Consider the following 25,474-nt stretch of genomic DNA (forward strand, 5'->3'; position numbering starts at 1 on the left):
TGATATATTCGTCTCTGAAAATCTGTTCAAGGGAGTAAAGCAGATGTGCCGCCAATAAGACACTGGTAAGACTAACAGAAGGTATGATTTAATTTGCGCATCTTCCTACAGACTGTAACTTTTTGTTCAATATTAGACATGCTGACCATACAGACGAGCCTAGTATAGATGACCTATACACTTACACCGCCACACCCTCCTTGAAATTTTACCTCTAACCATGACATAGTCTGTGAAATACCCGAACCATGTAAAAATACTTAAAAATCAATAATATTATCAATACACCCACCAGCATTATCTTGTAACTGTCTGTTTCTTCCTTCTCGATATCGTTTGCACATTACCGGTCCCTCGTGCTCCAAGGTCATGTGGAGGTATCTGATTCCGCACCTCGTTCCTGGCCGGCCTTTGTTTCTCTCCTCTCGTCCTATGGTGATATTCCTGTTGTTGACGATTTTGCTCTTACATTTTGCCTGTGACCTTCGTCCTTCCTTTCCCGGCCTTGTCGTTTAGGTCTAACACGTTCATGCGGCATCTCAATTTAAGATTACTTTAAGTTATCTTTACTGAACGACATGTAGAAGAACTGTAGATTCTGTCAGTGTATAATAACGGTCTATTCGCCCTTTCAGACGCAATGTGAGAAATCTGCACGGGCTTTTTGCTTTTATATCGATCAACTGGCTGTGTTCTCGGCTCGCTGAACATGCACATCAGTACTGTATTAATAAAACGAGAACCAGTTCAACTGAATAATAAAGGCCGATTAATCCCGAATCCTTAGCAACTAACAAACATTTTAAGTCTCGAGGAATAAATGAAATTATTTTAAGGAAATAATTTATATTAGATCCAACAGAAAATATTCATCTTATTGAGAAGAATGTTCATTTTTCCCAATTTTTATAATTTAATTTGAAAGTCCTTGACACCAGTCCATTTTAACATGCCCCTGTAACTAAAATCTTTGTTCTGCAATCTGTAGCAAATTGAATATTAAGAAGATTAAATGATGTTTCCTATGATAATGTCTTTGAAATTGGAAATTTCTGCATTGAAATTGGGAAAAGAATGATCTGGGAAAAGCAAAACTCCGGAAAATTGTGCTTTTTGAAAAGGCATTTTTCCCAGACCAACTAATGAAGCTGAAAAACATACCTGTGTACTTCCTGACTAACCAAGCTAACAAATGCATTATATATTAAGTAAAAGCACTATTTGTTTAGTTAAGTTTAAAAGTCACACTGGCACAAATTTAGGTCATGTTTGATGACTGAGGAAGACCCAAGGTGACTATCCAGGTATTATTTCAAGCACAGGCAGGCATCTGGGAGAAGCAAACAGAATGGCTTTCTCACTTAAAGAATTCAGCACCTAAAGTGATGTTTCCGACCCACAGCGATTAAGGGTAAGTAATTCAAAGTTTGCAAACTTAGCCACCTGGCCACGTGTTCACAAAACATTTTCAGTCTCAGCTGAGTTTGATAATGAAACTTTATTTGTCATTTATATCTAAATAGCATGTTTGAAACTAAATTTCAAGTTATTAACTATTTTCAAATGACTTCAGTAGTGATGGTCAGTTTCAGTTGAAATTAAGTCTTGATGTTTTAGTAAAATTGATATTGAAATTTCAAACTCAAACTCAGCTGAGAGCGAAAAATGTTTTGTGAACACTGGGCCAGGCCACAATGGACGCAAAAGCATTACTGAAATGCAAAAATCAGACTGTGACAAAAGCAGGCAACAATTACTGATTTAAGCGCTTATGAACTAATAACATAAATTTTATGATAGTCACAGCCTTAAAAGACTATACAGAATCTAAAAGACAACGTCCCCTGATTTTATGTCATGACTACAGTTCAAAAGCTAGATGTCGGAAATTGTAAACATTGAATTCATTTTTGATTCAAAAGAAATATCTGTAATGCTATCGAAAAAATATGTGTAAAGCCTAACTGGTATACAAATCATAAACTTGACAGGGCATCCGAGAGTTCCTGAGAGGCGGCCATTGATAAACTGATCACATCTGAATTCTCTGCCACCGAACCTGGCAAAGACGTTTCAAGATCATCCTGATACTGAAAATCATCTGCCACAGGATTAATTAGCACATATTCTTTGTTGGTATCAACAAATTCCGTGTAATCGGAGCATCTGTCTTGGCAATGGGGGTCAGGCTGAGAACTGCCTGTCACCATATCTGAGCTATTTTCGTCTATCATGGATTCAAGTACTTGGACAATATCCATGGAATGATTAGCATTTTCATGCATGGACTCATTATCATCCACTTGCTGAGGAAATGTAAGATTAATTTTGTCCCTAGAATGAGACTCGTGGTATAACGGTATGCATCGAGCGGCACCAGGCACTTCTTTTGTGTTTTTTTCGGGAAATTTTTCACTGCTAACATTTATTACATCTGACGGCATAATCTCATCATTGGACATTTCAATAACTGGGACATGGTCTGAATTGTTATTTTCATTCGTTTCAATTAAGTTATTGCCCGCAATAACCCCTTGTTCATCGCCAGCTATAACAGTATTTCCTACAAGTTGTATCGGTACAGTAGTGACATTATCGGCAGAAACTTCAGACCCAGACGGTAATACTATTGGTGTTGTTATTAACTGACTTGTCTGTTGGCCTGATGGAGTGTTTGTTATTATGCTTGTAAGAAGATAATGCTGCACCAAAACATTCTCCCCGCCCTCACCTTCTGTGTGAATATCGGTACTGTTTGCACTATTTTCCAGAGCACTGTCTGGCAATATATCATATCCTTCAATTCCATCGACTGGTTCTTCTTGTTTCACCTCTGTTACCGGAATCATGGAACCAGGCAACTGAACTTCCTGTGTACAGTCAGAGTCTGCCTCCATAGGAACTGCTGTAAAACTGGGCTCTGGCACTGCAAGGAGATTGGGAACCACCTCAGGCACTTCTACTGCCTCGCCACTTGGCTCCGTCTTTGATAATTCTGCTGTTGTCACCGTAGCAGAAGCTTTTGGAATTGCCCGCACCTTTATAACACGTGGAAAAGACTTCTTAGGCTCTGGCTTTCTTTCGACAGGTGTAGGATTAACTTTATTTGAATTTATTGTCTCTTTACGGTGTATCAAACCTTTTTGCTTTACAGTACTGCATTTTATCCTGTTTATTCTAGGTACATTAATTATCACTTTAGAATTTGTATTAGTTTCCACAGAACTGACAGACTTATCACAACTTGCAGTACCATCTTCTGAAGTGGTACTCAATGGCACATTCACAACAGGTTCCACGGACTCTATCTTCACATTTTCACTGTTGCCATTTTCTTCTTCATCCATTGGAAACACTGAAAAAGATTAAAATCAAGATTTGAACAAATTTTGTAGAGGTCCACTAAGCAATGCTACATGTCAAATATCTAAGCTCTAGGCCTTCTAGTTTATTTTTAGAAAATTTGAAGATTTTTTTATGTACAATGAAGTAACCCCATGGGGCGGGGTCAAGATGACCCCGGGAGTCACGATTTGAAAATTTTTTGTAGAAGTCTACTAGGCAATGCTACATGTCAAATATCTAAGACCTAGGCCTTCTGGTTTATTTTTAGAAATCTTTGAAGGTTTTTCCTATTTAAAATAAAGTGATCCCTGGGGCGGGGTCAATTTGAATCCGGGGGTCATGATTTGAACAAATTTTGTAGAGGTCTACTAGGCAATGCTACATGTCAAATATCTAAGCTCTAGGCCTTCTGGTTTATTTTTTAAAATTTTTTGAAGATTTTCCTATAGAAATCTATGTAAAATCAAGTGACCCCTGGGGCTGGGTCAATTTTGACCCCGGGGGTCATAATTTGAACAACTTCAGTAAAGGTCCACTAGGCAATGCTACATGTCAAATATCTAAGCTCTAGGGCTTCTGGTTTTTGAGAAGAAGATTTTTTAAGATGTTCCTATGTAAAATCAAGTGACCCCTGGGTCATGATTTGAACAAACTTGGTAAAGGTCCACTAGGCAATGCTTCACACCAAATATCTAAGCTCTAGGGCTTCTGGTTTTTGAGAAGAAGATTTTTAAAGTTTTTCCTTTCGGTTGCCATGGCAACCAGAGTTCTGCATGGAATTCAATTCTTTGAACATTTTTTGGAGAGCTTCACCCAAGGAAGTAAAAGTTTACTGACGCTGGACGGTGAGTGATCAGAATAGCTCACCCTGAGCCTTTGGCTCAGGTGAGCTAACAATGACTTTAAACTATTGTCGTTTCAAAACCCAAGCACATTTTGCAAAAGGATGGGGGGGCGGGTGGAAGGGTGTTGTTTATTAAGGCCCTGACTTTTTTCTTTCACATTTTTTAGTTAACATACACTGTAAGTCTGAATTCTTACTTATATGTAATGGTATCATTTCTGAATTTGTAATTATATGTATCTGAATTCTTAATGACACATACATAATGTTATCATTTTCTAATGTTGTACTTACACATGATGGCATCATTTCCTTTTGTTTTACTTAAATGTAATGGTACCATTTTCTGATGTATTACTTACATGTAATGCAACATTTTATGATGTCTTACTTACATGTAATCACATTATTTTCTAATGTCTTACTTACATGTAATAGTATCATTTTCTATTGTCATACTTACAAGTAATGGCACATTTTCTGATGTCTTACTTACATGTAATGGTATCATTTTCTAATGTCATACTTACAAGTAATGACACATTTTCTGATGTCTTACTTACATGTAATGGTACCATTTTCTAATGTCATACTTACAATTAATGGCACATTTTCTGATGTCTTACTTACATATAATGGCACATTTTCTGATGTCTAACTTACATGTAATCACATTATTTTCTAATGTTTTACTTACATGTAATGGTATCATTTTCTAGTGTCATACTTACAAGTAATGCCACATTTTCTGATATCATACTTACATGTAATGGTATTATTTTCTAATGTCTTACTTACATGTAATGGTATCATTTTCTAATGTCTTACTTACATGTAATGGTATCATTTTCTGATGTAGAATCTGTATAGCTCACACCAAACATGTTAAGAAATTCCTCTGCACTTATAATCTGATGTGTACTCTAAAATAAAAAAAAAACACCTCATAATTCAAGTCTTAGCATATGTAAATTACATAGTAGGTCTGTCAATGATTGAAAATTCTGTTGTCAAATGTGGAAAAGACGTTATTCATGGTTCCCACAATTTATCAGACACAAAATTCTCCTATATTTTTCTGCATTTCCTTGACATGTGGGAATCCTGTTAATTTATCAATGGACACTTATGCAGAAGGAAAGATGAAATAGACTCATCGGAGTGAATTACAGTTTTGCCCTCTGAATTCAAAGAATACCCAACACAAAACAGGGTAAAGTGTAAGTAATATCAACAAGAGCTCATCGAACACGAAATGCCCCCCTTGATGCATTCAGTAATTGCACAAGGAACAGAAATTATCTGCTCACTGTAAACACAAATTCCATTTCGGAACACAAAACTACGCAAGTGGTCCAAATTTGAAGCCTGTACCTTCAGAAATGTGAAAGTAGGTCACTAGGTCAATCTCAAGATCAAAGTTCATTTCAGTACACAAAACTATGCTTGTGGTTCAAATTTGAAGGCTGTAGCTTGAGAAATGTGAAAGTAGGTCACTAGGTCAAAATCAAGGTCAAATTTTATTTTGAAACACATACTGAAGAATTGGGCAAAAATCGATTCTATTATCTTTCCTTGTATATTGAGATCAACGCTATACCTTGTTGTCTCCCTTCGACCGTCTAGCTAAATATCGATCACTATCGGATATTTTTTAGATCGTTATGGTTCGGCTATCTCCGCTGATCGTATCACGGGAGGTGCCGATCATAAAAAAACAAGGATTATAGATTAGAGATCTCCTGTAAAAATGTAGTGGGAAGGGTGATTTATTTTTCACCAATTTCAAGTAAAACAACAACAGCAAATATAGTCATCAACTTGGTTTAATTCTGTTTTTCAATAATGTAAAATACGGAATGGAAAAAAGAAGACACTACGTTATTTATTCTTTTATTTTGCATAGTCAAAGAGCTATAAAAAAGTGTTTTATACTTCTTTGGCATAGTATATGAAAATATGATCAACACTATATTATCTTCTTTATATTTTACATTAAAGAAACTGAGACATAAAAACAAATATAAATACACAAAATCATGTATATTAGGCGAGCATAACATACATGTACATGAAACTACTATTATCTTAAAAAATAGAAAGCAGGAAAAAAAAAAATTTTTTTAAAAGTGCTTACAAACTTGACAATTTCATTTCAGTTATTATAAATAGATGTGAAATGCGTTTTTTATTATTATTATTAAGCATATTTAACTTGTTAAAATTAATTTTTGCTATGTAATGAACATTTGAAAAACATATTGTCACACACTGATGAAAAATGAACAGAAAAACAAACTAGCAAACATACTTGACAATGTAAAAGGTATCTTTTTATGACACCAGAGCCTGTTAATTGGAAGTGTGACCTATTTGCCCCCGAGCCAGTCATTGTGTAATAAAGTATGTGCGAATTATCAAGGTTTCTCAAAAGGGACTGACTGACTGATTTAATAAATGTCAGATTTTTAAAATAAAAAGTGGAAAACCTAAGAATAAAACAAGCACACCATAGGAAAAAGTCTTTTAGAAAAGATTTAGGATAAAGTGACACTAATGTAGTGTAAAGGTTATTCATAATAACTATCACGAATATTTTTACTATATGAACAGGGGATTACAGATTTTTCATATCTTTTAGCGCGTGCTATACCTTCTTGAGATTAGCTGTGCGTACATTCAGTTCAATTCAATTTCGATTTATTGCATAAATACAATGCCTACAGCAAATGAAAGCATTATATAATATGGAGCAGAAAGTACATAATAATTTTCAGGAGAGACAATAAACCAAAGAGCTATAAAAAAATTAAAAATGTATTTTATACTTCTTTGAATAAACTAATAAATTAATAAACGACAATTTTTCACAATGTTGTCACAAAACTTCTAAACTATAATATTTTCACTCTTAGGCGAACTTTTAACACGTGTTCTATATATCTATACTTTAATATCGAACAATTAACCTGTATTCAGGAAAAAATACTGTTAATCAAATACAAGTAAATACTCAATCACTGTCCCATTATCTTATGTATCTAACAACATTTGTACTTGAAAATGAAACAATATATTTATTGTGTATTTAAGTCTCGTTCATTAAACATGTTAGAATTTTCAAAATGCTCTTACGCAGTCACCGAGAAGATTATTATCTGTGTAATAAAAAGACCTGATCGTCCCTAATCCCCTAATAAAAAGGTGTTGATAAGCAATAAACCTGCAAAAAGCTGTTAATTGGTAATAAACAACTATCGAAAAGCGCTTTAATATGGCTGTTTCAGGGGCTCCGAAAACAATTTACTCAAATGTTGCATTATATAAATTCTTTATAACATATTAATGGTTAAAACTTAAACTAAGGGGTATATGTAAGTATAATTAAACGAATCTTTAAAATACGAGACAGTGGTTTAGAAAGAAATATATATAGTTGCAACGTGCACCATGTCTTATTTTTTTTTATTTATTAACATGATACTTCAGCATCTTTCTCTGTAACATTTATTTTGCGGTAAGCTTGTAATTCCCAAAAACTATGGTTCGCCTTAATATAACTGAAATTATTCCCGCACTATTATTATCACTTAATACTATGTTGTAACAATAATATTTTCTGTATCATCGGCAGCTAAACTTCGGGCGTGTTCGTGCGTTTCCGCACGCGTCCGGAAATACCACGGACACGGCAGATAAAGAAATAATACAAAAATCACCAACTTTTAAACGTCTAGGGAAGCAAGAAGACATTAAAATAATTTCAAAATAAAAACATATATAAAAAGTTTATTGTCTGTAGAATACTTCAATAGGATAATAAATATTCTCAGTATATGAATAAAGTGGCTACAGGGAAAAGAATAAGATACGTATCACGGGTTTTTGCTTATTTTATTCAGTAACTATATGCCGTAAACAGAGACTGATAGTGATGTTTTTTAATCGCCAAGGGAAGCATTAATTCTTCATTTTAGATAAATAATTTTTATATCTTTGTAAAGAGAAAAGAATGACAAACACTTCAATAGGATAATAAATATTGTGTGTTCATTCTAATTAAAACAATATTTGTTCAAACTTTTTTTCCTTCTTTGTTTCTATTGGAAAATATCAACCAGATAAAAATCGATATCGCACTGCCAGGTGATTTCAAGGGGGATAATTTTACCGATAAGACGGCAAATTTTACCTAATTGTTGATCATGAAAAAACTATGCATGTGGTCCAAATTTGAAGCCTGTACCTTCAAAAATGTGAAAGTAGGTCACTCGGTCAATAACAAGGTCAAAGTTTTTTTCAGTACACAAACCTATGCATGTGATCCAAATTTGAAGGCTGTAGGTACAGAAATATGAAAGTAGGTCACTAGGTCAAGATCAAAGTCAACTCATGTCAAGGTTTATCTTGCCACTCAAAACTATACATGTGGTCCAAATTTGAATGATGTAAGTTATGGACATGAAGATTTTCCCTGTATAAGTCTATATGAACCATATGACCTCTGGGGCGGGGCCATATTTGACCCGAGAGGGATAACTTGAACAAACCTGGTAGAGAACCACTAAATGATGCTACATTACAAATTACCAAAAGCCATAGTCTTTGTGGTTTGGACAAGAAGATTTTCAAAGTTTTTCCCTATATAAGTATATGTAAACCATGTGACCCCCACGGCGGAGCCATATTTGACCCTAGGGGAATAATTTGAATAATCTTAGTAGAGGACCACTAGATGATGTCATATACAAAATATCAAAGCCCTAGGCCATGTGGTTTTGGACAAGAGGTTTTTCAAAGTTTTTTCCTATATAAGTCTATATAAACCATGTGACCCTAGGGGTGGGGCCATATTTGACCCTAGGGAAATAATCTGAACAATCTTGGTAGAGGACCACTAGATTTTGCTACATACCAAATATCAAAGCCCTAGGCCCTATGGTTTTGGACAAGAAGATCAGAAACCATTTAACTGTTCCTGGCCAATGTAACCTTGACCTTTGACCTAATGACCTCAAAATCAATAGGGGTCATCTGCTGGTCATGGCCAACCTAACTATCAATTTTCCTGACACTAGGCCTAAGCGTTCTTGAGTTACTGCCTGAAAACCATTTTACTGTTCCTGGTCACTGTGACCTTGACCTGTGACATACTGACCTCAAAATCAATAGGGGTCATCTGCTGGTCATTACCAACCTCCCTATCAATTTTCGTGACCCTAGGCCTAAGCGTTCTTGAGTTATCATCCGGAAACCGTTTTACTGTTCAGGGTCACTGTGACCTTGACCTTTAACATACTGACCTCAAAATCAATAGGGGTCATCTGCTGGTCATTATCAACCTCCCTATCAACTTTCATGATCCTAGGCCCAAGTGTTCTTGAGTTATCATCCGGAAACCGTTTTACTATTCAGGGTCACTGTGACCTTGACCTTTGACATACAGACCTCAAAATCAATAGGGGTCATCTGCTGGTGATGACCAACCTCCCTATCAACTTTCATGATCCTAGGCCCAAGCGTTCTTGAGTTATCATCCGGAAACGGATTGGTCTACATTCCGACCGACCGACCGACCAACCGACAGACCGACCGACCGACATCTGCAAAACAATATACCCCTCCTTTTTCAAAGGGGGGCATAAATATTGTAGGAATGCTCAAATGCATTTCAGTGCTAAATTTCCTTTGTCTCTCTATTTTCTTTTTTTCAAGAGAATTGATAGATCATCGATTTAACTATATTGTCACAATTTTTTATAACTCCTCGTTACAAAGTGTATTTTGAAGATATAAAGCTATACAGGACAAATAAATTCCTTCTGACCAAAAACAGCAAGTGTTTCTCTGCTGTACCGGCTGGGCGAACACAATTTTTAAATGTTGCACTCTCTGTTGAAAAGTTACATGCAGGCAGTTTTCCCAACCCAGCATCTCCTATCAAACATTTAATTTACAGGTACAGTTGAGTGGATAGCATTTCGAGGTATTGTTTTTTTTTTTTATCAAGACGAATTGGCTAAATATTTGAGTTGCTTTGAGAATTAAATCTGTCATTTCCAGGAATTAATTAGAAAATAAAACAATTATGTCATGGTAGTTTAGGGGACAGTCAAATCTATTTCCCTCAGCATCAGGGACAATTTTTAGAACTATTGACCTTGAGCAACAGTTTTAAAATTAACTCCACTATCTGGCAGTTCCCTAGACATCCATGAAAAACTTGTATAATGTTTAAGTAATCTAAAGATAACAAAGGTGCACTAACCTCAGTTTTCTGTTCTTCTATTGACTTTACACTCTGAAAAAAAAAAGTATCTAAAAATTACCTACCTAATACTTATTCTTCCAAGATTTGCAACAGTAAAACTGAATCTGTGCTAATTTTTGCTAAGAATATTGCAAAACAACATGTATTCTGAAAATAAATTCTTCAAAGTACAATTGCTCGCCAGCTTAGCTCAATAAGGAGAGCGCAGATCTAATGATAACGGGGTCACGAGTTTGATCCCTGGGTGAGGTGTATGTTCTCTGTGACGAATTCATAAAAGACACTGTGCCTGAAATTTGTCCTCCCCTACTGATTCATGTAGAGAAATTGGCAGTTACTTGTGGAGAATAGGTTTATACTGGTACAGAATCCAGGAACACTGGTTAGGTTACTTGCTAGCTGTCACATAACTGAAAAATTGTTGAAAACTGGGCTAAACCCCAAACAAACAAAACAAAGTACAATTATTACCAAATTTATACGAAACGTCTTACTCATCTGTATATTTGACTACTACTTTATGGGTTTTTTCTTCTTTCATAACTTTCCAATACCAGAGATACTGTTTACATCAGACTACTGTGTAAGCGCATATTTTTGAGGGTAAAAAAATTTAATGAGCAGAATTATTCATGTACTGTATCGCCAAAAATTGGAAGTTTCAAAGCCAAATTTGTTTATCTTTACTCGACTATAATGACTTGTCATGGTGAACATGGAAATTCAGGCTTGCAGATAATTTCATTAATTTTTTTTTAAATTCATGAATATTCCCATGTCGTTAACTTTTCCATTTTTACTGTATATGTATATGAACATTTTCACAATAATAAACCTAAAATATATAACATTTAGGACAATGGCAAAAAAAAAATAAAATTGTGTAGCATTAGAAGATTTGTTAAGAGTACAATAAATGATAGCTGAGGTCATATCTAATACAAACCTGTTTGATTTCTTGTTTGTTGTGCCTGTTTTTATGATTTTTCAGACTGTGTAACGTCGTGAACCCTTTATTGTCACACTGATTACACTGGAATGGTTTCTCCCCTGAAATTACATACATCACAGAAAATAAGCTTAATATAAGTATCTATTACTGGATAACATGTTGACCAAACAAAAGCTCTATAGCTCATGCTGTCTATTGATTCACTATGTTAAATAAGGTTTACCTTTATGACTAACAAGAGCACCGCCTTGCGGGTGCTGACGCTCATCTGATTTTTTTTGTGTAATAGAAATATTGTCCTACCCATGATTTTCTAAGTCTAAAAAGGGCCATCATTCTTGCAAAAAGCAGGATAGAGTTATGTTTCTTGATGTACAGTGTCCACTTATGATGGTGAAAAACTGTTGCAAGTTTTAAAGCAATAGCTTTAATAGTTTATGAGAAAAGTTGACTTAAACATAATACTCAACCAAGAAAATGATTTTCTAAGTCCAAAAGGGGCAATAATTATTGCAAAAAGCAGGATGGAGTTATGTTGCTTGCTGTACAGGGTCAGCTTATGATGGTGAACAAGTGTTGCAAGTTTCAAAGCAATAGCTTTGATAGTTTAAGAGAAAAAGTTGACCTAAACATAAAACTTAACCAAGAAATCTGATATTTTCTAAGTCAAAAAGGGGCCATAAATCTTGCAAAAAGCAGGACGGAGTTATGTTTCTTGCTATACAGGGTCAACTTATGATGGTAAACAAGTGTTGCAAGTTTTAAAGCAATAGCTTTGATAGTTTAGGATAAAAGCTGACCTAAACATAAAACTTAACCAAGAAAACTGATTTTCTAAGTCCAAAAGGGGCAATAAATCTTGCAAAAAGCAAGATGGAGTTATGATTCTTGACGTACAGGGTCTGCTTATGATGGTGAACAAGTATTCCAAGTTTCAAAGCAATAGCTTTGATAGTTTAGGAGAAGAGTTGACCTAAACATAAAACTTAACCAAGAAATCTGATATTTTCTAAGTACAAAAGGGGCCATAAATCTTGCAAAAAGCAAGATGGAGTTATGTTTCTTGCTATACAGGGTCAGCTTATGATGGTGAACAAGTATTCCAAGTTTCAAAGCAATAGCTTTGATAGTTTAGGAGAAAAGCTGACCTAAACATAAAACTTAACCAGGCAACGCCGACGCAGACGCCGACGCCGACGCCGACGCCGACAACCGCTCAAGTGATGACAATAACTCATCATTTTTTTTCAAAAAATCAGATGAGCTAAAAATTAACAGTAACCTCTAACAGATCAAAATGTATAAATGCAACAAGCACCAACTAGAATGTGATTAATACCCCATGAATACTTCTGACAGGAAAAAGACGCATTTTTGTTAAATGCAAAAAATGATGTGTATGTGTGTTAGGGGGGGGGAAGGGGGGGCTCCCTCCTTATCTACAGTTCCTGATGATTATGACTGTGAATGAAGCCTTAAAATTGTAGAAGTAGTTCACTACACAAACTATTTACAACATACTTCATGACCAACCATTAAATGACTTCTATATACATGTACCACAATAAACTTCATTTAGGGTATAAAAGAGCAAACTGTTCAATATTTCATAAAAACGTCCTTTCATGCGTGGCTGAGCAGAGATCTGATGCACTTTCTGCATTTGTATTCTATAAGTCAATATTATATACATCCAAAAAATGTACAAAAGGTGAAATGGAATGGTGTGCAGTGAAACAGCCAACAAACTGTAATCAGCACCCCATGTTGGACACACAGTTTAACAAAGTGTGGAATAAAAACTTCATTACAGTCTAATGAGATTTACAACTCTCCCCCTACCGCTACCCAATCCTACAAAACAAGAGCTCGTAGAACACGAAATGCCCCCTTGATGCATTCAGTAATTGCACATGGGACTGAAATTATTTGGTCACTGTGCACAAAAGTTCTACTGTTCTTGTTCAAAGTGAACTTGACCTTTGACCTACTGACCTCAAAATCGATAGGATTCCTCTGCTGGTCATGATAAACCTCCCTATCAAGTTTCGTGATCCTAGGCCCAAGCATTTTTCAAGTTATCATCCAGACACATTTTAACTGTTCCAGGTCATTGTGACCTTGCCCTTTGACCTATTGACCTCAAAATCTTTAAGGGTCATTTGCTGGTCAGGACCAACCTCCCTTTTAACTTTCGTGATCTTAGGCCCAAACGTTCTTGAGTTATCATCTGGAAACCATTAAACTGTTCCTGGTCACTGTGACCTTCACCTTTAACCTACTGACCTCAAAATCAATAGCTGCCATCTGCTGGTCATGATAAACCTCCCTATCAACTTCTATGATCCTAGGCCAAATCATTCTTGAGTAACCATCTGGAAACCATTTAACTATTCTTGGTCACTGTGACCTTGAACTTTGACCTAATGACCTCGAAATCAATAGGGGTCATCTGCTGGTTATGGTCAACCATCCTATCAACTTTCATGATCCTAGGCCAAAGCGTTTCTGAGTTATCATCCGGAAACCATTAAACTATTCCTGGTCACTGTGACCTTGACCTTAGACCTACTGACCTCAAAATCATTAGGGGTCAGCTGCTGGTCATGACCAACCTCCCTATTAACTTTTATGATCCTAGGCCAAAGTGTTCTTGAGTTATCATCGGTAAACCGTTTAACTGTTCTGGGTCACTGTGACCTAGACCTTTGACCTACTGATCTCAAAATCAACAGGGGTCCTCTGCTTATTATGTCCAACCACCCTATCAACTTTCATGATCCTAGGCCCAAGCGTTCTTGAGTTATCATCCGGAAACGGATTGGTCTACATACCGACCGACCGACAGACAGACATCTGCAAAACAATATACCTTTCCTTCTTCGAAGGGGGGCATAATAATGTAACATGTTTCATTTGTGAAAAATACATTTATTTTCTTAACTAAAGTCAAAACACATAAGTCAAAACACATACATTCTATAAACACTTTTGATGAGGGTTTATATGTTAACTTAAGCTGAATTTTGATACATTCAAGTAAGTTTCAGATACTACCAGTAAGTTTCCACTGTATAATGAAAACTGATATGACAAGGACATGTACGTATGTATACCTGTATGTATCAGTTTATGTGTCTTTAAATGATGACTAGCTGTAAATGCTTTTCCACATCCATCTAACTCACATCTACAATATGTATATTGAAACAATGCAACATGACTGTGTGTATTTCATTTACAAATGTTAAATTTCTAATTGTAATAAATATGTGTACAAATGAATATAGAAGAATCTTTCAGGGGCAAGTCCAAAGAGCAAACCCCCCAACACAAAGCTATTCTTTTCATAAAATTCATGGCACTTGTGACAAAGAGGCGTCGTGATCCAATAGTTAAATTTTCCTAAATCAACATAGATGCCTCAAGTTCAAAAGAAAACTACTTATAAATCATCAGTTCCAAATGAGCAGACTGGAAATAAGCTAACAAATAAAACAAACAATCGTTACCAAGCCTGAAACAGGCTAACAAAGTTCCACACTGGCTGGCAGGTTGCAAGTTTGAAACCCAGCTGGCTATATATGCTATGACAATCTTCTTCAAAATCAAAACAAAATAAGTATGTTTTCGACAAACTTACTTGTATGGTTTTTCACCTGTATGGGTGCGAATATGTTTCCGTAGGTCACTCAAAGTTGTGAAAAATTTAGTACATCCATCTTCATTACAATTGAATGTATTGCCGGTGTGTACTCTTTGGTGTGCACGAAGTCTGAAAACATAAATTTTGTTTTAAAATTCTCTTTACAAAAGTAAAATAATTCATTTTAATACTTAGTGAGTGAAAAATAAAATTTGACATTATGCTTTAATGCAAACCAATTAATTCTACAGAACATTTTAAAAAGGCTGCAGGAAATGCAGGAAAATATTTAATGCCTCGGCAACCTGGGTTCAATTACCGGCTCAGGCATGATTTTTTCTTGATATCACATTTTTTACCGGAGGTAAACTGCCTTAATCATAAAGCTTTATGGTTAAGAAATAATTTATAGCAAAAGAGTGCTTTAACACTATTTATGCACGTCGGGCGATTATAATTGCACGAGTACCTCTCTGGTGTATCTGGTCAAGAATGCAAGAAATATTTATTGCCGCTGCGGCCCAGGTTCGATTCCCGACTCAGGCGCGACTTTTTCTTGATTTCACATTTTTTTAGATTGTTTAGAAACAAAATCTCATGTTCATAATATTAGGAAACTTTTATTGTAAAGAAAAATAATTTTAGCCAAAATCTGAGTCCAGTTCTTTTTAGCCAAACGCTTGTTGAAACAAGTTGTCTGATCTGTTCAAATGAAAACAGATTGGTGGAAATAAAATAGCAATACTGGAAATCCGCTTAAACAGAAAGATGAATTTGAATGAGCTGTCATCAGATCTAATGTTTAGGAAGATCGAGAACTTTAGTCAGATTGCTGACTGAATAGCGAACAGTGCAGACCAAGACGAGCCTGTACAGATGTGCTGGCTGATCTTGGTCTCTATTGGTCGCAAAGGCAAAATAACTTGCCACAAGCAGGCTAAAGATTAAATAATACCGTGTTAGTGTTCTTACCTGTAAACTGTGTTAAAAGTTTTCTCACAGCCTGAAACTTCACATTCAAAGGGTTTCTCCTTCGTGTGTACCCGGACATGAATCCTCAATGCATAGGATGTCAGGAACTGTTTCCCACAGTTTGATTCATTGCATATAAACGTGTATTCTCCTGTTAATATATATGACTTTGAATTAACTGTTACTGACATACTTTTTTATTTTCGTTTTAAAAATGTACACTGCTGATATGCTAATAAGCTGCACCACATTAATAATTATCGTCTCTTGAAATTATAACATTTATGCATTTTGACTAAATTCTACAATGAATATTTTGAGTTATAAAAAAAATTAAGGTACATGTCTCCTGATGAACACCAACAGTAATGTGGGTGGTTTTCAAAATAATGAAGCTTTTTCTTCTCTCTCACTTTATTTTAATTCAGTTCAGTTTTAGAAAGTGTTTTGAGGTTTATTATATCCAGATCAATGCAGTCAATAAATGGCTCAAGCAGTTATAAAGTTATATTGAATTATATAGCTAATTTTGTCCCCTGTGCACCCGAAAAAGTGTGACATTTTACATGAAGGCTAGTTTTCAACAGTGTTTTATTGTTTTCAAACCAAGCTTTATTATTACAGCTTTGATTTTTCATAAAACTTAAACTCCCCACATTAAAAGCAAACTACTTTTTTTCATAAACAGCATCTTATTCTTACCAATATTTCACATCTTATGATTGAACCCCCTTCACAAAAAATAGTGAAAAAAATACTAAATTTAAATGTTGAACTCTACAATTTCACAACCCTATTACTTTTCTTAAGTCTTAATGTTTTTCTAAGGTCTTAATCCTTTAAGCTTTGAAGACACAATATGATTTTTTTGTTTAATGAATCAACTTCCTCAGAATCTTGATGAATGTCTATACACCCAAAAATGTCCCCTGTGCACCTTTTCAGTAGTTAAGCATCAGATTTCTTTTATTCTTTGAATAAAGTGAGTTTTTACTTTATTTTGTTTGAAAGGGAGTTACAGTGGATACAAAAGCAGCTTTCAGCTTCACATATATTGGACAGTTTAACATTCATAAAGCCAAAAGTGATGTCCCCTGTGCACCCTTTTTTCACACTCATCAATTAACTTTGCATTGCTGTAATATATGGTGGCAGTTCTATATTCTATGCAATGTGTACACAAAATTTAGGCATAACTTGATAATTTAGCATTATAAAAGAAACACTGGACAATTTAAAATTCATTGTTTGCATTTTTGCCGTAGTTGCCAATTTTCAAGTTAAAAAGTGGAAATATCAACTTTACTGCTTCTTAAGCTGTCAAGTTTGCCTACATAATTATGTTAATGTTCACTAGTGAATATTGTATAGTTAAAAGAATTTTACTTAAATATGAACATATTCTATAAATATATTTTTGGGTGCAATTTGTCCCCTGTGCATCTTCTCAGTAACATTATAAAGTATGCATGTATTTTCCCATTCCATTATACCATGCATGACATTTTGTCATTTTTATATATTGAATAAGCATTGCATGTAAACTAAGTGATTTCAATGTATTAGTTACATTTAAAGTCACTTATTTTTCATTTAAAACATTACATGCTGCTGAATTTTCATGTTTTGTTGCGAAAAATTTTCAGTTTTGCAGTTATTTTGTGGAATACACTATTTGTTTGAAAGCATTTGTCTTAAGTTGATCACCAATAGTCTTTTTATAAACAGAAAAGTAATAATAAATGAATACAACAATGATTTTCAAATATGTGTCCCCTGTGCACTTGTGAAATAACTCAGTTTTGAGATGACAATTTTAGAAATTATTATTACCATACATTTTTGAAATTTGGCATGCGGTTTATGAACATGCAAACTGTGAGAAAAAAGTAGGTTTTATAATAATATGTTAATTATTTTTCATTGAGCAACAACTTTTCTAGGTAGAATTTTATTTTCATGTCATATTTATGCAGAAATGGTGATTTTAAAAACCAATGTCCACAAATATTTGATAAATTAAGTTTCAGACCACACACATATACATATTACGTATCATATATGTTGAAAAAATTACGGTTATACATATTTCCTTGTCATAAAACATTACAGCATTTATCATCCATTTTACTGGAAATTCACCAAACTTTCGAATTAAAGGCTGAAATATTTTCTGACTGGTAATTCTCAACACTTTCCTAAAGCTATTTCCTTGAAATTTGAAGTATTTGCTATCATATAAAATAGGTGACCACTATAAGAAATAGGTTTGAATTTTCAACCCCTATGTCACACTTTTGCTTCATTATTTTGAAAACCACCCACGTACTAAATCTTAAATCAGTAATATCATTGATATTTTGTAAGTATGATCTTTAGTCATCTTCCCAAATGTAACAACTTTTTTTTTTTTTCAAATTTTTCTGTTCAAAAAGAGGAAATCAGCTGAAAAGAGGAAGAATCACATCCCTGGATGAATAATAACTGAAAAATGAGTATGCTGATGATCGTAAAAAAGGTGGCTGTATATGTCGGGGATGTCGCAGTATCTCTGCTGAGTTTTGTCACCATGTGCTAAAAAGTATTTTCAGAGAAAATTGTTGCTATTATCATGTCAAGACAAAAACAACAATAAAGCTTCATTTTGACATCATTTTCAGCTTATCATTAGCAAATATTTTGCATTTTACATTTAACTGACAAAAATGACACATCCCTATCAAATCTCTTCTAACCCTTATCACGCTGTACACAATTGATTCTGCTTTTGCGACCAGTGTAGATCATGATCAGTCTGCACATCCGTGAAGTCTGATCATTATCTGCACTGTTCGCCATTCAGTCAGTATCTTCTTGGTAAGCACCCCTTTTAACAGTTAATGGTACTGTCCAAATTGGAAGACGGACAAGTTCATTAATGAAAGTTAGCAGGGTAAGGGTTAATGACATGCATATGCCATAATGATTATAACTATTTCAAACGGTCATGAATAAATCTCTTCAGCTTTTCAACAAAGCAACTGCTGGAATGTTGACTATCAACAGAATAACAAGAATCTGTAAATATGACTTATATAAGCAAACCTTTGTGTGTTTTCTTGTGTGTTTTGAGATTTCCAGGTGTGCTATACGTCCTTGGGCATCCAGCAAAATCACATTTAAACCTGAAATGACAGACTGTCAATTTAATAATAAACACTTACTACGCATTATTAACATCTTCTACACATTTATAATCTTTATTGAATATATTTGTATGTTATTATGTACTACACCATGGATACCAGATCTATAACAAATGGTAGGCAAATATTTCAACAAAACGTAATAGGTTTGTAAAACATTTTATATAATATTCGCCTTACGGCAATGCAAGGAATTAACTGGCGACAACTGTCACCAGAAGTTCAATAAATTCAAGTCCTACACTGGCTTCACTTTTTGAGCAAATCAGAGCGATTTTTTTTAGCTAGGCCGAGTGGCATTCTTGGGACAATCAGAGAGTTAAAGTAACATAATTAGAATTTCATGCAAAAAAGAAAGTCATTCCAAGTGTCAAATGAAAAATTTTGGGTAACTTTCCTGAAATTGTAGAAATAGATCCATCCAAGTTTATTTCACGATAAGAAAGCATTTGTGCCTTTGAAATATTTATATAAGATGACTGTGAAGAAAGTGCAAACATAGTCTAGGTAATATAAATAATACTAAAGTTACAAAGTTACATCGTATTCCTTTTGAATATTCAAGGGAACTACTTTTTCTTATTCCTTTTGAATATTCAAGGGAACTACTTTTTATTAGTCAGTGTCTGTACTAATTGGTCTTAATTTTTCCCTTTTAAGGGTATATGGATAGAAAATTTAGTATCTTTTATGTGACAATATGGTCATTTCACTGATATTATGATTAATGATGGCAGCCCTAGTAAAAAGTTCTGATTACATCTCACCTTGTGATCTCTTTATTCTTTGTGTCTGGATTTTGGCTTTCTATAGTTAGAGTGACATGAGATGGGTTCTCTGGCATGTGAAGTTCACCAGGATTGATCTGCATATAAATCTGGTCATCAGATAGAGTATTCTGGATGTAACTGAAAAAAAAAACCCATACATTACATTGCAGACTAATATGAAATAGGATGCAGCCTATCCTACGAGAAAACAGGTTTCATTATTTACCAAAATATCAGTATTGAAATGATGCCGTTTTTTTCTTTTTTTCATGTTTTCTTTGTGATTCAAGTTCGTAATTTCACAATCAAGTCCAAAGTAGAACACTATATAGGGGTTTACTTTTGACAATATACTTATACATTGCTTATAGTCAGAAAAACCTGCTGGTGGATTGATTCACCACTTGTAAGAAGTTTGAATTCCCATATCAAGTTTATATCAGATTCAGACACAACAGGATCTGTGTGTTCTAAAATTATATTATTTTTAAGAAATTTTTGACAAATTATTTTTTAGTTACTAAAAGATTTTTTCTTAATTCTTTTTGTAAAATAATTCAGTCAGCTGGTTTGCTAAGGTTTCTGTACTTTGATATTTATGGGAAATTTTATTCTAACACTGTCACACTGTTAGAAAGCATTGAATCAATTACAGAAGAAAAAGACTCACAATGTGAAGTATGGCATGTATGCAAAAGGTGCAAATTCACCCATTCAGGTACAAGTTCGCTATGACCAAAGTTGACCCGTAATCATGTGGAAAAAACAAAAGGAAATTTGGTTCTTTTTGCAATGAGAAATAATCTTACCAAATTTATTATAAATACAATGCCTTAAAAAAATTCCTCAGAGCAAATGTTGTACCGATAGATGTAAATTTCAAGCCAACTGGGGCTCTCAACTCTAAAAATGTATACGCCGCATTGTGAAGTAGCTAAAATGTCTGCGTTGATTATTCACAGAACATAATTGAATCACAGAACATAACCTTCCATTCCAAGCTGTGGACCATCTCAGTGATCTCATGAAAAAAATGTTCCCAAGTCCTGGAGTCCAGGATATGTCAACGACTCAAATGCAAGAGAAAAAAGTGACTGAAATTGTTACAAATGCTATTGCACCTATGTATGATAAACAAGAGCTGTCTCCATAGGATGACACATGCCCCCCGATGGCACTTTGAATGAATAGTTATGGCCGATGTTAGAGTTTAGGACCTTTGACCTACGGAGCTGGGTCTTGCGCGCGACACGTCGTCTTACTGTGTCACACATTCATGCGTAGTTACTTTAAAATCCATGCATGAATGACAAACATATGGACCGGACACGCCCATCAATGCACTATCATGAAAAATGACCTTTAACGTCTAAGTGTAACCTTGACCTTTGAGCTACGGACCTGGGTCTTGCGCACGACATGTCGTCTTACTGTGGTACACATTCATGCCAAGTTATTTGAAAATCCATCCATGGATGACAAAGATATGGACCGGACATGCCCATCAATGCACTATCCTTTAACGTCTAAGTGTGACCTTGACCTTTGAGCTACGGACCTGGGTCTTGCGCACGACACTTCGTCTTACTGTGGTACACATTCATGCCAAGTTATTTGAAAATCCATCCATCGATGACAAAGATATGGACCGGACACGTCCATCAATGCACTTTCCTTTAAAGTCTAAGTGTGACCTTGACCTTTGAGCTACGGACCTGGGTCTTGCGCGCGACATGTCGTCTTACTGTGGTACACATTCATGCCAAGTTATTTGAAAATCCATCCATCGATGACAAAGATATGGACCGGACACGCCCATCAATGCACTATCCTTTAATGTCTAAGTGTGACCTTGACCTTTGAGCTACGGACCTGGGTCTTGCGCGCGACACGTCGTCTTACTGTGGTACACATACATGCCAAGTTATTTGAAAATCCATCCATCGATGACAAAGATATGGACCGGACACGAAAATTGCGGACAGACTGACAGACCGACAGACTGACAGACTGACGGACCGACAGACGGTTCAAAAACTATATGCCTCCCTTCGGAGGCATAAAAAAAGTTCGAAGCTATGTAAGGAAAACTAGTTTTTAGTTCTAATGGACGAGTCAAATGATGAAAAAAGTATAGTAAAATCCTTTATTTTAGCTATGTTGACGTTTAAGAAATTCCTAAATACTAGCCCAGCATCAAAGATGTCAAATATTTCCGACTCCTGAGTCAGTTTCAAACCCACACCAATCAACACTTGCATTTAAAATGCATTTAAAATGTCAAAAAAAAACTGCATCATATACATATACTCATTATTACAGGGTTCATTAAAATCTTCTGCATTCCAGAGACAAATCTCCTGCAAAACAATGTCAAAAGGTTGACATCATGTCTGTATTTATAGATCTTTTCTGTGAATTTAAACATTTTGGGTAGGTATGATCACAACCTTCAGCCAATCTATATTCGTCTTTTAAAACAAACTGAGCACATGTCTCAATCATACAACAACTTCTGTTACCATTTCAACATGTTAAAAAAACTCCCATATATTCTACCAATACTCAGAAAAACTAAAGACAACTTACTCAGAGCGTTTTCAACACAAAAAGCTTGTCCAAGGAATACGAGAATAGATCCCAGCTTGATGTTGCACAGTCAAATTTACTACACAGAGCCGGGACACAAGACAATATCGTTAGTGGTTATAATAAAAATACTCGCTGTAAAAGTGAACTGCCATGATGGCCGAGAGGGTACAGGCGCTGGTTCAGTAAAGTCTGTTTTTTGTCAGGGCTGCAGGTTTGCTCCGCGCTATGGGCGATATCTTTTTTCTTTTAATGTAATATTTTCATATTCTTTTTAAAAATATATTCTCAAGATAAAAAGTCATTTAAAAAAGAAAAAAAAGATCGCCCATAGCGCGGAGCGAACCCGCGGCCCTGACTGAACCAGCACCTGTACCCTCGCAGCCAGGGACTTCTACAGGGAGCATTTTTATTATGACCACCAACGATATTGTCCGTGTCCCTGTCTGTGTAGTAAATTTGACTGCTCAACATTAAGCTGCATGGTTTCCACTGGTCCTAATTTTTTTTTCGCCACAAAATATCGATGTCAGTGACACATTTAAGGGGGAGGGGAGGGAGGTATATTCTCCAACGTACTGCAAGAATTTGTCTTTTTTATAGTTTATTTCATTATTTAATTGTTAAAACTTTTATTGGAGGTGGGGGGGGGGCAGGGGGCTCTCCCCCTGGAAATTTTTGAAATACAGGCATGAAATCATGGCCTCTGGTGCATTTTTAGGTCCAAAATTTTGAGGTAATGGAGGGGTTAGTACACTCTTGATGAGAGGGTCAGGGGGGAAATCATGAAATAAAGGTATGGAATGGTGGCCTCTGGTGCATTTCTGGGTCTAATCTTGAAAAAAAAATTATTCCTTTGCCAAAATAGTAGGGTGCATCTTTGATGAGTATATAGGCCAATTCTCTGCTAACTGGGAGAGAGTGGGGGTTGGGGTGGGGGCTGAGCCCTGAAGCCCGACCTGGAATTATATTTCAAATAAAAGGACTTTATAAATCAAACAAGATATACAATCATATCATTGTATTTTGCATCTGGCAATTTGACTTAAAATCAACAATACATTTGCATTAATCGGAAATTTTGGTCGCAAAAATGTGTGACAAACGAAAAAAAAGGCAACCAAGACTAAAAAAAAAATTTAGCATTATTTATAAAATGAAAATTTATAATTTATTTTCTATGGCCAGAGTTAATTTTTACCATTGATTTCTGCTTGTTTATCGCAGTTTTTCATTGGAATTTGCCAAAATCAATCTACGATCATGATTTAAAAATTATTGAAATTAATCGCGGGTGTCCCTTCAGTCATTCATGCCAAAGTTTTGCTACAAAATGTAACTTAGAAATGGCTACTTTGACACTACTTTCGTGATTCCGCTTGTTAAAACATGTATAAATGAGCTGTCAGTGTCTTTTTATTCGGTCCGTGAAACATGATTTTCATTTGTTTTACTATAACAGTAAACTACCTCGCTAAATTACTTCATTCAACAATGACATTTGTAAAGGCGGAGCTTAATAATTTTGCCGATTAAATACGTCACGCGTTCTACATCCAAAGCTGTCATTGGTTTATCGCATGTTTAAATTAAAGTCAAAGATCGAGAGGCACGTGGCAGCGTTATGTAATTGATGACGAATCGCTAATCCCTCGGTTGGTGACACGCTGTGTATTGTGTTTCATGAACGGAAACACCCGCGGGTAATATTGATTTGTTAGGCAAGACAGAGAGTACTGTTTTAAAAGACGAAAATAGTTTGGCTGAAGGTTGGCACGGGCGGCTTGGGAGGGGGAGGGGTGCTGACCCTCAAGTGTCCCAGGGTATGATTGGTAGTCAGAAGCACAGTATAAAATTTTCAAGGAAGTGGCTATTCTTACGGTCCCGTAGGAATAGCCTCGCAGGCTATTCTTACGGTTCTCCCGTAAGAATAGTGAAAAGCCCGCCTGTGGCTATTCCTACGGTCTTCGTAATTTGTCGTTAGTGTAAAATACTAATTTAAGTGGAATTGTCAGATAAAGGTTGTTGGTTGTACGGATGTAGATGTAAATACACACGTTACAAATATCAAAACACTAAAAAATATTTACCAACCGTTTACAACTAAACCAGTTAGAAAATTATTGATCTATGTTTCGTTTATATGCATGTAAATTTTTTAAAACAGTACGAATCTCTCACCACTCTAAACATGTTCATTGCCCTTTAATTTAGTTTGATACACAATGATCGAGTGTGGTTACACGTCATTTCCGAAATCGGTTGAAAATATATCAGTTGAATGACTTCAGGACTATGTATTGTAATAAAAAAACTGCGGTAGGAATAACCACCTGGCTTTTCGTTAGTCGTACGGGAGAGCCGTAAGAATAGCCTGCGAGGCTATTCCTACGGGACCGTAAGAATAGCCACTTCCAATTTTCAATTATAACTGCACTTTATTCACAAATTAAACAGCCTGTTCGAGACTAATACACTAATTCAGATATGCTCTGATAAAAATCATCAAATTATGTTTACTTTAGTACATACCCTATGCTGTAACCCTCTTCTTGCTTAATATTTTCGATGGTTGTGTTCAAGGTCTGGCAAGTATGCATACTGTCGAGACCATTTCTTGTTATATTTTCATAGTTCTGAGGATTCAGTGAATCATTTGAACTGTCAAAAGATACATGAGTGTAACAAGAACTGTCTTGTTCTCTGTTTTCATCATCAATCGCATTTTCTTCTTGAAAATGTGATGTATTTTCCATTTTTTTGACAGCTCGTCCCAAACGCGACGCGAAAATATGTTACAATGTCATACGATCAGAGCATTTGTGTCGGTACATCTCATTGGTGGAAAAATATACTTGTATCCAATCAACTACAGCGATAGTAAATATGTACAAATATTT

At 35.3% G+C, this 25,474-nt stretch overlaps 1 protein-coding gene across 1 annotated transcript; it reads right to left on the reverse strand.

Moving 5' to 3' along the window:
• Window positions 1-396: 396 nt before the first annotated feature.
• On the reverse strand, window positions 397-25,363 carry LOC123551518 (metal regulatory transcription factor 1-like). Its single transcript, XM_045340507.2, has 10 exons — window positions 25,107-25,363; window positions 19,983-20,123; window positions 19,115-19,194; window positions 16,031-16,181; window positions 15,056-15,187; window positions 14,529-14,602; window positions 11,407-11,510; window positions 10,458-10,490; window positions 5,022-5,112; window positions 397-3,355 (listed from the first exon to the last, which is right to left on the reverse strand). Exons 1-10 carry the CDS (start codon window positions 25,328-25,330, stop codon window positions 1,977-1,979), a joined length of 2,409 nt encoding a protein of 802 aa, XP_045196442.2. The 5' UTR covers window positions 25,331-25,363; the 3' UTR covers window positions 397-1,976.
• Window positions 25,364-25,474: the final 111 nt, after the last annotated feature.

Source organism: Mercenaria mercenaria, chromosome 4 (assembly GCF_021730395.1).
Source record: "Mercenaria mercenaria strain notata chromosome 4, MADL_Memer_1, whole genome shotgun sequence".
Taxonomy (NCBI): Eukaryota; Metazoa; Mollusca; class Bivalvia; order Venerida; family Veneridae; genus Mercenaria; species Mercenaria mercenaria.

What these genes read in the sequence shown, in the direction of transcription:
- LOC123551518 (XM_045340507.2), bottom strand. Translation starts at nt 25,330, where the DNA reads ATGGAAAATACATCACATTTTCAAGAAGAAAATGCGATTGATGATGAA. An exon ending in ACAAACAAGAAATCAAACAG is followed by an intron (nt 10,491 to 11,406) that starts GTTTGTATTAGA and finishes TTTTTTTTTCAG; the next exon opens with AGTGTAAAGTCAATAGAAGA. An exon ending in TAGAAGAACAGAAAACTGAG is followed by an intron (nt 5,113 to 10,457) that starts GTTAGTGCACCT and finishes TTTTTATTTTAG; the next exon opens with AGTACACATCAGATTATAAG.